The 12,852-nt window shown below is 56.2% G+C and overlaps 6 protein-coding genes across 6 annotated transcripts; 2 read left to right on the top strand and 4 right to left on the bottom strand.

Annotated features, from left to right (window-relative positions):
- Window positions 1–238: 238 nt before the first annotated feature.
- On the top strand, window positions 239–808 carry SPRG_01740 (hypothetical protein). Its single transcript, XM_012340107.1, has one exon. It carries the CDS (start codon window positions 256–258, stop codon window positions 751–753), a length of 498 nt encoding a protein of 165 aa, XP_012195497.1. The 5' UTR covers window positions 239–255; the 3' UTR covers window positions 754–808.
- Window positions 809–1,427: 619 nt separating this feature from the next.
- Window positions 1,428–2,646, top strand: SPRG_01739 (hypothetical protein; the record flags this gene model as incomplete). Its single annotated transcript, XM_012340106.1, has 6 exons — window positions 1,428–1,730; window positions 1,777–1,995; window positions 2,036–2,164; window positions 2,208–2,312; window positions 2,353–2,412; window positions 2,458–2,646. Exons 1-6 carry the CDS (start codon window positions 1,449–1,451, stop codon window positions 2,644–2,646), a joined length of 984 nt encoding a protein of 327 aa, XP_012195496.1. The 5' UTR covers window positions 1,428–1,448.
- Window positions 2,647–2,657: 11 nt separating this feature from the next.
- On the bottom strand, window positions 2,658–3,197 carry SPRG_01738 (hypothetical protein). The gene is made up of 3 exons (XM_012340105.1): window positions 3,121–3,197; window positions 2,874–3,075; window positions 2,658–2,824 (listed from the first exon to the last, which is right to left on the bottom strand). The coding sequence occupies exons 1-3, from the start codon at window positions 3,180–3,182 to the stop codon at window positions 2,711–2,713; spliced, it is 378 nt and encodes a 125-aa protein (XP_012195495.1). The 5' UTR covers window positions 3,183–3,197; the 3' UTR covers window positions 2,658–2,710.
- A 567-nt stretch (window positions 3,198–3,764) lies between these two features.
- SPRG_01737 (hypothetical protein) lies at window positions 3,765–4,760 on the bottom strand (the record flags this gene model as incomplete). The annotated part of the gene is made up of 1 exon (XM_012340104.1): window positions 3,765–4,760. The coding sequence occupies one exon, from the start codon at window positions 4,758–4,760 to the stop codon at window positions 3,765–3,767; it is 996 nt and encodes a 331-aa protein (XP_012195494.1).
- Window positions 4,761–6,087: 1,327 nt separating this feature from the next.
- SPRG_01736 (hypothetical protein) lies at window positions 6,088–7,992 on the bottom strand (the record flags this gene model as incomplete). The annotated part of the gene is made up of 1 exon (XM_012340103.1): window positions 6,088–7,992. One exon carries the CDS (start codon window positions 7,990–7,992, stop codon window positions 6,175–6,177), a length of 1,818 nt encoding a protein of 605 aa, XP_012195493.1. The 3' UTR covers window positions 6,088–6,174.
- A 2,115-nt stretch (window positions 7,993–10,107) lies between these two features.
- On the bottom strand, window positions 10,108–10,611 carry SPRG_01735 (hypothetical protein). The gene is made up of 2 exons (XM_012340102.1): window positions 10,444–10,611; window positions 10,108–10,382 (listed from the first exon to the last, which is right to left on the bottom strand). Exons 1-2 carry the CDS (start codon window positions 10,569–10,571, stop codon window positions 10,202–10,204), a joined length of 309 nt encoding a protein of 102 aa, XP_012195492.1. The 5' UTR covers window positions 10,572–10,611; the 3' UTR covers window positions 10,108–10,201.
- Window positions 10,612–12,852: the final 2,241 nt, after the last annotated feature.

The raw sequence follows: 12,852 nt of genomic DNA, 5'->3' as shown, positions 1-12,852 counted from the left end.
AGTGGCGTCTTGCTTCTATGATCCCCCCGTTGAGGATATGGACGTCTCCTCCTCGTGTCGGAGTGCACAACATGAATCTATTGACGCGAATACGCTATTTTGGTGACAGCGTTTCCTGCATGAATCTATGTGACACCGGCCGCGTTGGTTGCTGGATTGGCGCGTAAAAAAAGCTTTCTATTTATAGACGGCGGTCTGTGATTGGTGGAAAGGACCTGGGATTGCCGTTGTAGCTCACTTTTCGACTTGCGAAGGATGCCGGACGACGGAGCGTGCATCAGCGGGTACCTCAACAAGATGAAGCACGAGCAAAAGGTGCTGACGCCGTCCTGGAACCGGCGCTGGTTTGCCCTCGACGGCGCCGAGCTCAAGTACTTTGGCTCGAAAGACAGCACGATCCCGTCCAAAGTCATCGACCTCTTGTCGATCGAGAGCGTCCGGCCCTTCGACACGGGCGACCACGGTGTCTACAGCTTCGTGCTCAAGACACCGTCGCGTAGCTACTTTCTCCGTGCCGACTCGGAAGGCGACATGAAGCGCTGGGTGCGCTGCCTCCGCGAACAGCAAGACCTCTGGCGAGAAAAGTCGCTCGAGACGCCGCGCCGCGCTTCCAAGCTCAAGCTCTACAAGGAAATGCCCCGCCCACCATCACCAGGCAAGTCCAAGCGCGGCGACCACGAGAGCGAATCCAAGGACGACGACGAGCCGAAGCGTCCCATGAAAGGGCCCAAGAAGGGCACAGTCCGAGGCTAAGACTACAATATGCTACTCTATTAACTTGATATATACCTAGCTTAGTTTAGATGCTTGTCTCGGCGTCCTTGGCTCGACACCGCAAGGGTGCTGCGTAAAGAAATAGATGACGAGGCAGCCGTCATTCCGACAAAGCGAGATCGACGCCACCTTGAAGTGCTTGCAACCGACCTTTCAATGAGTCATCCATGCGTCGTGCGACTGTGGCATGGAGCAGAGCACTCATCAAGACTGCAGGATCGAATGGCTCGACATGTCCATCACCGATGGTGGTCGTGTTGCAGAGCTGTGGCGTTGGCACATGTTGCGTGTTTTTATGCTATAGATATCCAATATTATGTGAATGAAATACCAACATTTTTCAGTGGCTAAAACCACGCGTCTTAATAATTTAATACATTGATCAAGTATATTGCTAGCGTTTCAGTTTCGATCTTTGGGGAGGATGGACGACGGCAAGGTCCCGCTCGACGACGCGCCGTCGGATGCGCTGGTACGTCGCTCGCCAAGCGCCACGCATCTTCACCTGCCTTAGCTCCGGCGGCGCTACCTGGCACTGCTAAGCGGCCTTCCGATCATGGGTATACATCATGCCATGGACGACGACACCATGCAGGCAGCTAATGCGATCGTCTGTAGACAAACGTGGCCGACTCCTCACATGCCGATACGAGCGCCTGAAAGAGCTCCAGCGCATGGTCATAGTGCATGGTCTGCCCATGGAGTCGGACGACGAGGCGTCCGGCGTCGAGCCATCGACGCTGCGCGGGCGCGTCTGGAAAGTGCTCCTCGGCCTCGACGACGATGCGAGCGAGCGCAAGCAGAGCTACCGGCGCTTCGTGGCCTTGGGCCCGAGCAAGAACGACGACGACATTCGCAACGACACGTTCCGAACGTTCCGAGGCGACCCGAGCTTTGCGCGGCGCGTGCCTGAAGACACGCTCGCGCGGCTCCTCAACGCCTTCCTCCACGAATATGTACTTGCCATCAACGGTTCGCGTCGATGTGCAAGCAATGGCGTAGGGCGCGGTCATGGACGATGGGCGCGACGAGGCCGACCAGCCGTACCGGTATTTCCAAGGCCTCAACATCCTCTGCGCGCCCTTCCTGTACGTGCTGCCAGAGGACGACGCGTACATGGCCTTTACGGCGCTCGTGACGCAGCACTGTCCGCGGTACGTTGCGCCACAGCTCGCAGGTGTTCACGTCGCCTGCGGCCTCGTCGACCGCTGCCTCCAAACGGTACAAAAATCCGCAAAGAAGCGAGTTCGAGGCCGCGTAGCTGGACTACAAGCTGTACAAGCACTTGGTGACGAGAGGCATTACGGCCAAGATCTACGCCTACCCGATCGTCCTTAGCTTCTTTGCGTGCATCCCGCCGCTGCCCGAGCTTCTGCACGTATGGGACACGGTGCGTGCGAGAGCTGTCGTTGCGCGCTCAGGCAGCGACGTAGCTCTTGGCCATGGGCGTGCACTTTATCGTCCTTCTCAGCGCAGCCCATGTCATCCTCCTCCGCACCGAGCTCCTGACCACGTCTGTGCCCCACCTCTCGAGTTGCGTGGTAACGGGCCTGTAGCGAGACGCATCTCATGAACAAGCTCAATTTGCGCGAGTCGCCGCCGCTCAATGCCAAGCGTCTCGTGTACGTAGCGCTCCAGGTACTACTCCGATCGCCCTCGGACTCGTCCTCTCAGCGCGCGTAGCTGCTGCAGCGCCTGCCTGAAGAGCTCTACTGCGAGATCGCGCGGCATCCATTCGAACGGCCCGACACGTTTGCGAGCATTTGCCTGCCGCCGGCGACGCTTGACATCGTGCTTGAGAAGGTCAAGCGCCGGAAAAAGTCGTCGGCGGTTCGGCGCGCGGGCGACGTCAAGCCACCGTGGAAGCTGTAGTACATAACAATGCAGGCCTCTATTCATGGTCCAAGTAATATCGTACACCGTTTATATTGGGTTGCTACGGCTGCGGCGGCAGGCGCGACGACATCTTTTCGTCCATGAGAATCGCCTTGAGCAGCTTAAACTGAACGTGCTTTTGGTCTACGAGCTCCTGGAGCTTGGCCTCGAGCGCCTACAATCGACGTGTGTTCAGACGAGACTGGTCCGAGCTCCGATCGCACCTCGATTTCCTTTTCCTTGTCTAGTCGTGCGCTGTTGGCCTTCTGCGCCGCCTTCTCGCGCTTGGCTGCTTCGTCCTCGACGGCGTCGCTGCTCGGCGCGGCCTTGCTCGGCGACGATGCCAGCTTCGCTTGTTGCTTGGCGCGGAGCTGCTGCACGTAGACCTTTCGCCATGGCCCTTGCACGCAGCGCCGGCGAATGCACCTAGGCATGGCCGTCAGCATGGTCGAGAAGGCAGAAGCAGCGTACGTTCTTATGCGCTCGTACTGCTCGGGCGCGATGTACGGCGCTTGGATGCGGTAGTGGCGCATGCTCGGGTTTCAGGTGTGGAATCCAATTGGACCGTGTTCGAAATTTATTCGTAGAGGGAATATCCTGTCAGAATGCATACACGCAACGGGTGCATAGCGGCGCACCACTGGCTCCTGCCGTGACCAGAGGTGCACTGCGGTGCGTACCGGTACTAGAAGTAGATGCCACCGACAGTGCTGTAGTTATAGAGGATAGCGCGCTAGCAGGTATGACCGCGTGGTCTATATCCATGGCGCCAAAATGGAGTTGCCGCTCGCGTCTTGCCACGCACTGGGCGCTGCCACGTGGCACTGGAGACGCGATCCGAAAGTATCATTTTGAAGAGGTGGAGCTATAGACGCCCCTCGACAAGCTCTCTGGTGTTGGACGCAGTAACTCACGGCTGCTCACTACGAGTATGAGGAGGTGCACTCACTCGAACGACGCATCTCGGCAATCTCTCTAGCTGGAGTGCGTGCTTCAACCTTCCAAGAGGCCGCGTTCGACCTTACTGTACGTCATGGACGACTACACAATCTCTGAGTGCAGCGCTTCAATGGAAAATAACATCGTCGATTTTAAAACGAAAGGACGCCGACTTCTCAAAAATATGAGTCCCTGAAGGTCAGCGATTCGAAAGTAAATTTTTGCAAGTCGTTGGCGGGGGTGTTGCACGCCCAGAGGTAGGGTCTCGTCCCATACGGCATGTTGATGTCCGGCGTCGACAAATCGAGGCAAAACCCAGTGTGCGTGGCGTGGCGGAGCTGGCCCGTGGCTGCATCGAAGCGCCACTTTTGGTTGCCATTGGTGGAGTCGCAGGGCCACAGGTGGACGGCGCCGCCGTTCCACGGCTCATACGCGTCCAAGCACTCGTCGCTCGTGAAGTAGCGCGAGCGCCAACGCCACGTCAAGTCGACATTGCTGACGACCCACTCTATAGGGCGGCCCCAGAGCGCGACGAACAGCGGCATGCCCTGACCGTTCACGAGGTACCGGCCGTTGAACGTGTGGAGCTTGACCGCGTCTTCCGTGACCATGATGCGTTGGTTGGGCGCGTCGTCATGGCAGGTCCACACCTGCACCTTGTTGTTCTGCGTCGGGTCGACATCGAGGCACAAGTTGGGGTGCGTCCGGTGCTTGATGCGATGGTGCACAGTGTCGATCGTCCAGGCCTGGTTGCGGTTGTTGTCGTCGCACACATACATGTGGACGCGGTACTCCCCGGAGTCGCTGTCCTTGTACGCGTCGAGGCACTGATTGTTGGAGTACGAGATGATTTGGTGCGAAAATATTCCGTAGTTCCACTGCTCGTTGGCGCTGTTGCTCGCGGCGCCAGCATAAACGTTGCCGTAGTACTCGTAAATAGCTGCGCCGCTGGCCGTCACCAAGCCAAACGGGACCGTGGTGATCTCTGGAACGGCTTTCTGCTCAGGCTCAGCGACCGTGGTCTCGTTGAGCGCGGCGAGCCGAGCCAGGTCGGGCACGGCGGCATTTTCATCGAGGTCGGGCGTCGCCGTCGCATTGGCCGGCGGCGCTGTCGTCTTGAGTGCATGTGCGAACACAAAACTGAGAGACAGAGCTGACAAGACACGCACCATGATCGACAAAGGCAATTCCGAAATGAAAGGCAAGCGGTGGTTTGTGCAGGTGTACGTAGCTCTCACCGGCGTGGCGATACCATGTAGCTGTAGGCCAATCAAATGCCAGGCAGGCAGAAGCACGTCGATTGGATTGGTCCAATTTGGAATGTTGAGCTAAAGCCGGGGCCACGGCTGATAGCCACGGCTGATAGCAGTGAGACACGTCCTTGTAACCCCTGCTATACTAGACCAGACAGAGCTTCCGGGGCCGGTACATGCTCAAACACAAGCAAGTTTTTGCCTGAAGCGAAGGCCCAACCTTCGTCAAGCCGTACTCGCAGCTTATCGCACTGCGATTTGAACACTGTACGTAGAACTTGGAGACAACTGCACGCATTGTCAGTGTCATGCTGGATTCGACGGCGCGTCGTGTCTTAAATGTTATTAATGGCTTGGCCTAAATGCACACAGAACAGATGGTCCGGACTCGGAGGCGTTTGCATGCTACATGCCTCCCTCACCTCCCCTTACCCCAGGGACTGGTAGAGCACATCTCTTTACCCCCAAAACCCCCGAACCCGGCGCTTTGATGAGCATAAGTACCTCCTAACTCTCCAAACCCCGTTGAGGCAGATGTTAGCGCATTACACACACCTCCTTTCTGGCCAATAAAAACCCGCCAAACCCCTGTGGACCATCTGCTCTGTGTGCAGTTAGGCTATTTCGTTATTAATAATTCTCAACTGAACTCGTACCCATTACACTGGTGCGGCTACAGCTGCGACTACCAGTGCATAATCTGAAATTGAGTGAATTGTTGCCTAGGATATGGACACACACGGACGAAGCGACGATTTGGTCGTGTCGTCGCGAGCGGCCTCGGGTGGACCTTAGAAATGGATGCAAATGCCGTCTGTAGCCACGAGAGCTTGGAAATAATGACAATGCCATCTCTTGGTGCCGTTGTGGACGAAGCGCTGCACGTCAGGTGTGCTTTCGTGCTGGGGGCCGTCGCAGTTGGCACCCGGCTATACTATCGCTTCTTGTCGCGAATCTATTTCCTTCCGCTGTTCGGTTGTTCTGATTTCCTAGCTCAATTAGCCTTCCGCGGCCAACTCCTGCCACCACTGAATGACTCTTTTGGCCAGCGCAATCTACGCATTCAAAACGGCTAAGCTTCACTACGTACCGCCGTCAGTCGCACCATGCTTGGTCGCCACCAATATGATCAGTGCAGCGCGGTGTACGCTCATTTCGACACCAGCTCAAGGTCAAATGCTGCTGACCGCGACGATGCGCATCAAGTGGTCTCGAGGCCCAATTCGACGATACGATTCGTATATTTCTGCGCGTCATTTATTGAGAATAGCTTCATAGTTTTCAGGGGTAAAATGGACACAAAGTCATAATTTTCAACGGTGAGATGGCACTTTTACTGCGGAAAGCTCAATGACTCGTAAGTAAACTTTTGCAAGTCGTTGGCAGGCGAGTTGCACGTCCAGAGGTGCGGCTTGGCACCAGTCGTCGTCGCCATATCGAGGCAAAACCCAGTGTGCGTGGCGTGGCGGAGCTGGCCCGTGGCTGCATCGAAGCGCCACTTTTGGTTGGCATTGTCGGCATCACAAGGCCACATGTGCACGGTGCCGCCGTTCCACGGCTCATACGCGTCCAAGCACTTGTCGCCGCCGCCGTCCGAGCGCGCACGCCACGTCATATCGACGTTGCTGACGACCCACTCAAATGGCGCACCCCAGAGCGAGACGAACTGCGGCATGCCTCGACCGCTCACGAGGTACCGGCCGTTGAACGTGTGGAGCTTGACCTTTTCTTCGGTGATTGCGACGCGCTGGTTGGGCGCGTTGTCGTAGCAACTCCACACCTGCACCTTGTTGTTCTGCGTCGGGTCGACATCGAGGCACAAGTTGGGGTGCGTCCGATGCTTGATGCGCTGGCGAGCGCCGTCGATCGTCCAGGCCTGGTTGCCATTCGATGCGTCGCACGCATACGTGTGGACGCGAAACTGCCCGGACGCGCTGTCCTTGTACGCGTCAAGGCATTGCTGGTTGGAGCTCACGATGAGCTGGTGCGTGGTCGCATCGTAGCGCCACTGCTCGTTGGCGCTGTTGCTCGCGGCGCCAACGAACACGTTGCCGTAGTACTCGTAGATGGCACCGCCGCGGGCGGTCACCAAGCCGAACGTCGGTGGCGTGATCTGCGGAAAGTCACCGCTGGTCGCAAGCCCGCACGTGCCAACGCCGCCAACGCCGCGCTGGAGGCGGACGTAGCCCTGCTCACCCCACGACGTGCCCCACGAGTTCTTGAACTTGAAGTACGGAAGACCCGCGTCCGTGCCGTAGCCGACAGCGAGGACCATGTGGTTGATCTCTGTGTCGCAGCCGGTGGTGATGATGCCGCTTTCGTAGTTCCTGAAGACAGCGCTCGACGCGGCCATCGTCGTTGCGATGGGTTGCCGCCGCAGATTGGCCTCAAGCTCCTTCTCACCCACCAAATTGCCAAGCACCTTGAACGGGATCTTCACGGGACTGCACGTCGTCTCGCACGTCTGCGTGACCGACGTGAATTGGTTGGTGTACGGGTACGCGTCCTGCGTGCACACGCCATTTGCAAACATCCAGTTGAACGATCGCAACGAGATGCCACCGGTGCAGCCGCCAGGACCGCAGCTCGTGAGCTGCTGGTCCGAGTACGTCACGAGCTTGCGCGGGTTGCTCAAAAGGCACATGGCGCTTTCGACCGCGGCGACCGCGGCGTGGGCATAGCACGAGCCGCACACACCTTGGCTCTTTACGGGCGCGACGCAACCCGACGACGTCCAGTCAACCGAGTCGGTCGCCGTCGATATCTCGAGGCGTGCCGGGTCCGTCTTGGCCTGAACGTCGGCGCCAGTGCGCTTGATGTAGGCCGCAAACTCAGCGTTGGTCATCGCAGCAAACGGGTTGTTGGCCGAAAAGGTCGCGCTGGTGTGCATTTGGTTGAGCTCGGCTACCGTGAGAAGTGTCTCCTTGAACGCAGCGAGCCGAGCCGGGTCAGGACCGACGTCCGCACTCTCCAGAAGGCCTTGCTTGCGAGCAAACTGGCCAGCGGGGGAGGCCTGCCACGCTTGGAACTGCTTGAGCACGGCAGCATCATCGAGGTCAGCCGTCACCGTCGCATGGACCGGCGGCGCTGTCGTGTTGAGCGCATGTGCGAGCGCGAGACTCAAAGATGAAGCGAGGAAGACGCGCACCATGGTCGACAGAGGCAATTGCAAAATGAGGTATTCGACATGGCACCTTCAAGCTGGCTGGCGACAGCTGATAGTCATGTCTGATAGCAGTGCGACGTCGTCACCAATCCCACCGGCCTCTCGGCGCCAAAATTTCGTATTCCGACTGCGACAAGAGGCTTGCCAAGCCAGCGCTCTAGCCGGGCCTGGATCACGAAACCAAAGCTCTCGTCAACGTGTCAGGCGTTCTGGAGATACCTGCTGTTGTTGCCGTGCAGCGCATTTATTTGCCTATTCACCACTCGATTATACTCGTGTTATTGTAGAACCTGTGGTTGTCGAAGAGTGTCAATTAACCTATAATTTACACTAAACAGGTTTTGGTGGTGGACTTTGGACTCAGAGCGTGTTGCGGCTGACGGCAGCGACGAAGCTTAGCCGTCGTGGAGGTGAGGCGCATGGATGGTGCACACCGGAATGACGCGCAGGCAGGCGTCGTGGCGCAGGATTTTTATCATGTGGAAGAGACTTGAGAAACGTTAACACACATTCCACCACCTGCCCAAGGTGCAGCTTCCTGTGGTGCAGTTTAGTCAAGAACGCAAATGTACAACCTGGTGGTACTGTAAGCACATGCATATACAAGCTGTAGCTGCAAACTTTGTAGCTACACAATTCGTGCTTACAGTACCAGCTCCGCAGAGGCATGCGGTTGAAACCTGAACCCTAGGGCGTGTCGTCCATTTCTGGCATTACAGTGTATGCACGCACGGTACTGGTCTTACTGTGTATTGGCACCAGGAGCACCAGGGTGCAAAAGGTGAGCAACATCGGTGTACCGCACTGGGTACCGGTACTTGCTTCTGTGGTGTAGCGCTCACAAATAAATGTCACGAGCCGCACGAGACCTATAATCAAGGGTATATAAATTCAATTTGAATTTATGTACCCTTGCCTATGATCGACTGTTTTATGGACCCTTATGAGCAGCGAGCGAGCGCCCCACGACTTTGCTTTCACTAGCACAGATCTAGAACAAAGCACCCACAAATGAACGAACACGATCGAAGAACTCTCGGCTGCTTCCAGATGACGGTGAAATGAGAGGGCAAGTGCGATCCGAAGTCACAGACTTGGCGCCACACGGTTCGAGATGCTGTAGCCCCAGCTGTAGCCCATTTTGGCTGTAGCCCCCAAAGTTTTCATTGCATTTGATTGACCGCATTCGAGCGGTCTCATTGATTCCTTGACACTATTCGACGCGCAAAGAGTACTGCGCTTCTGTGAAAACAAGAGCGCCAGTCGATTCCCCATGAATTATTGTACATTGTACGTATTACCAGACCCAATCGATCCTCCGAAATGGTCCCAAGTGTGCCAGCGCCGTCGAGTCATCTTCGAGGCGCAGCTGAGCAGAAGCGGGGTGGCTCTTCGCGGTGTACTATCTCGGTGGAAATAGGATGATCGCACTTCAACCGACCCGAAGCACTCTGCAAGCGTGCGATCTAGCTGGCTCGCATCGAAATGGCGCACGAGCAGAGTGTACAATCCGACCCCTTGGCGCCACCGACTCTAGCCACTCGACACCACTGGATGGCGCGCAGAGTCGTATGCGCGTCCACAGAACGCCGAGATCGACAGTGGTCCAAGTCAAAGAGTGAAAATCCCTGCAGATTGAGCGCAACAAGACCAACGTTGAGCCTCAGCCAAGTAGTTCAAACGCAATGTGAAGAGCTGCGCTACTCGTAAAATGTACCATTGGTGATGGCATTGCCTGCATCTTTGTGGCCCTTGGAGACGCCACCAGGTTCACATCAAAGACTCTGTGTTTACAAGGATTCTGGAGTCCAGAGTCCTTGATGTTGCTGTACGCAGCGTGTGCACCAGTGTCTCGCACGCGACGAGGCAATTGGCAGGGATATCTTCGCCCATGGACAAGCCCAAGATCGTAATGCATCATCTCGCCAGATTCGCCCTTGGACAATCTAGTCGTCGGTACCAAGTGCCATCTCGAGTCTTCTCACCTCTGCGACTTCATGGCAGGGATGGTTGCGCCGTGCATCGCAGGCATACCATATTCTAGATGGCGAAGCGGTGCACCACAGAAAGCAACATGAAAGTCTGTCGGCGCGCCACATGGCCCGAATGGCAACCACGCCAAGGCTGTGGGTCAGACTGTGGGTAGAGGATTAATGCATACTGATTCATTTCATCATCACGATCATGGTGGCGCTTAGTGCTGGTCGTGCTTCCACTTGAGGAGCTTCTCGATGGCGTCGGCCGAGACGTCCGAGCCGAGGATCTGCGAGAGGTGCTTCTTCTCGGCGGCTTCGTGGGCCTTGGCAGCGTCCTTGCCGTCGACCTGGCCCTTCATCTTGGCGAGGAGCTGGCGGAGAGCCTTCTCGTCTTCCTTGCTATTCATGCCACATATTAGTCAACTCGTCCAAGCGTGGGCCGTCGCATGGGAGGACTTACTTGAAGTAGCGCTTCTCCTCAGCCAACTCCTTCTCGGTCCACTTGTCCGAGAACGAGCGGGTGGGCATGGCAGCCGCCGAGAGCGTGGCGGGGGCGCGGGCAACGACGGCGCGACGGATGCTGAGCATGGTGTACTGACTGTAGGGATTCCGAGGGATTTCACAAATGGCTCTGGCGCCTCACATCTTTTACAACAGCTGTTTTATACTTTCGCAAGCCCATTTGGTTTCAGTATACATGGTGTGTTGGGTACAGGTGTTAAAAACATGCCACTTCAATTCACACTATTTCAGTGGGCCACACCAATGCTGCCATCGCGGCGAGACACGAAGCAAAGTACTCGACGTCACAGTCCCGTGTTTTGCACGTACTACGTACTGAATGCTGTGGTTTAAAAGAGGTCTTCATGATACGCTTAATAAGCGATCTGCAGCGTATCGTCGCAGTGTTGTTTTCACACGGAAGTAGTGTAATATGACGGAAACGTGGCGTGTCGGTTTTATGTTGCGGCGCAGTGGTCGGAAAACCACGCGTCAACATTTTGCGCCGCAACTTGCAGAACCAACTTCAACCAAGCTTGGCTGCCACCAGGACGTCGTGCACTGTCATGCCAGCGTCGCTAAACGGGCAGAGTAGTGCGTGATAAACAAGCCTCGCATTGTAATAGAGGGCGGAGGGCTCACGTTCTAGCCATCAGCGGTGGCTTCCAACGAGAAAGTGCGACTTGAAGCGGTCATTCTTATAAAGCTGCCGCATAAAAGAGGTCGCCGTGTGTATAAAGATCGCGCCCTTTCGAGCGTCGCGGTCGTGGCACAGTTGCGGCAACTCGCGCTCTTTTTGCTTCAGACACCAGGTACGACCAGGTTACGCACGGGTCGTCACAGCGACCAGAATAGCGACTTGAATGAATGACGCGGCGTGTACTAGGGTCTTGTACCTCAGAGCACGGAGAACGTACGTGTGTACCGGTGCTTGCGCCATAGACAATGGACGCACGAGGCCGGCGACGTCAACGAAGGCCCGCATCGGGCCTCTCGAGAGGGACGTAGCTGACGGTTGTAGGTTGTGCTGCCGGACAGCTGTAGCAAGATAGGACGACCTAAAAAGCGAAACACTACATGCACCAGCATGTACCAGCGGCTACAAGCGACCGCTACGACGACGATGCGGCTCTTCGTGTTTGTGTGGTCAATTATCTAAATGCATGTATGCAATGGAAATGAATGGAAAGTTCTGCGAAATTCCGACTCCTGCACCGTCGCTGCACGTCCATAGCTTCATCGGCACTCTCCCATGCAGCAAACACGGTACTCATCGCTCTCCAAACGCGAGCACGTGTGGCTATCATGCCTCTATAGCTTACGTATCTCGGCGCGGTGGAATCATTTTATTTTGAGAGAGGCTAAATGATCGTCGAATCGACGATCAAAAGCAGTCAAGTGGTCCAGTTATTGAAAGAAGGATCGACGACGTCGGCCCTTCTGCCTATGATTCAGTCATCACAACAAACACCTCGACCGTATACAGGACGAATGCACAACGCAGTACTATACATCCCTTCGATCCAGTGATCCAACACTTTGCGCTGATGGGGAACCCAGCGCGGCGCATTCTGACTTGAGGGTAGAAGTGGCTCAATTATATCATGACCTTGGTTACACGAAACGTACCTCCTACGCGCCATCAGACCAAGCGACGCTGAGCGATGAGGAACTCATCGCCACGCTGTACAAGACGACGTATCCGAAGAAGACGACGACATGCTCCAGCCAGCCAACAACAAAATCAACGGTCAGGGGGACCACAACCATCAGATCCAACACAGAACCAACATGAGCACTGAGCACCGAGCACAGAGCAAAGAGCACAAATCAGCCAGCCGCCGCCGCCACCGCCAACGCCATCAGCCATTAAGCTTCAGCATCAAGATCCATATCATCCGACCCCGAAACCCAAGACATCGACCCAAACAAAGATCCAACGCGCCACGCCGCCAAAACGAAAACAAATTTATCCAGCCAACCGCCCAGCTCCACGCCTCCAAAACGAAAACAAGTCAACAAGCCCAGCGCCAAAACGAAAACACTTTCATGTACGACGACCGACCAAGACGCCAAAACAAAACAACTCGACCAGTGTCGGCAACGCGAGCATTCAACCTTCATCAACACCAGACCACCCGACAATTCGCGTCGGTCGCCAAGCCAACGACTTCCATCAGCCCGCGAGTTCAAGTGAGCACCCCCTGTGTACCTTCGGGTGCTGCAGCTCCAGGTCGGCCCACGGTCGCATCCAAGTGGAACTCCGCAACACGGGTCTGGCTCACGACCGCGGACGCTGCTGGTCGATCAAGTAGCTTGACGATGGACCACATATAAAAAGAAACCCATAGTGGTAATCCCGGTAATA

The sequence above is a fragment of the Saprolegnia parasitica genome, assembly GCF_000151545.1.
Source record: "Saprolegnia parasitica CBS 223.65 unplaced genomic scaffold supercont2.4, whole genome shotgun sequence".
Classification (NCBI taxonomy): Eukaryota; Oomycota; class Saprolegniomycetes; order Saprolegniales; family Saprolegniaceae; genus Saprolegnia; species Saprolegnia parasitica.
This window is presented reverse-complemented; position numbering and strand designations above follow the sequence as displayed.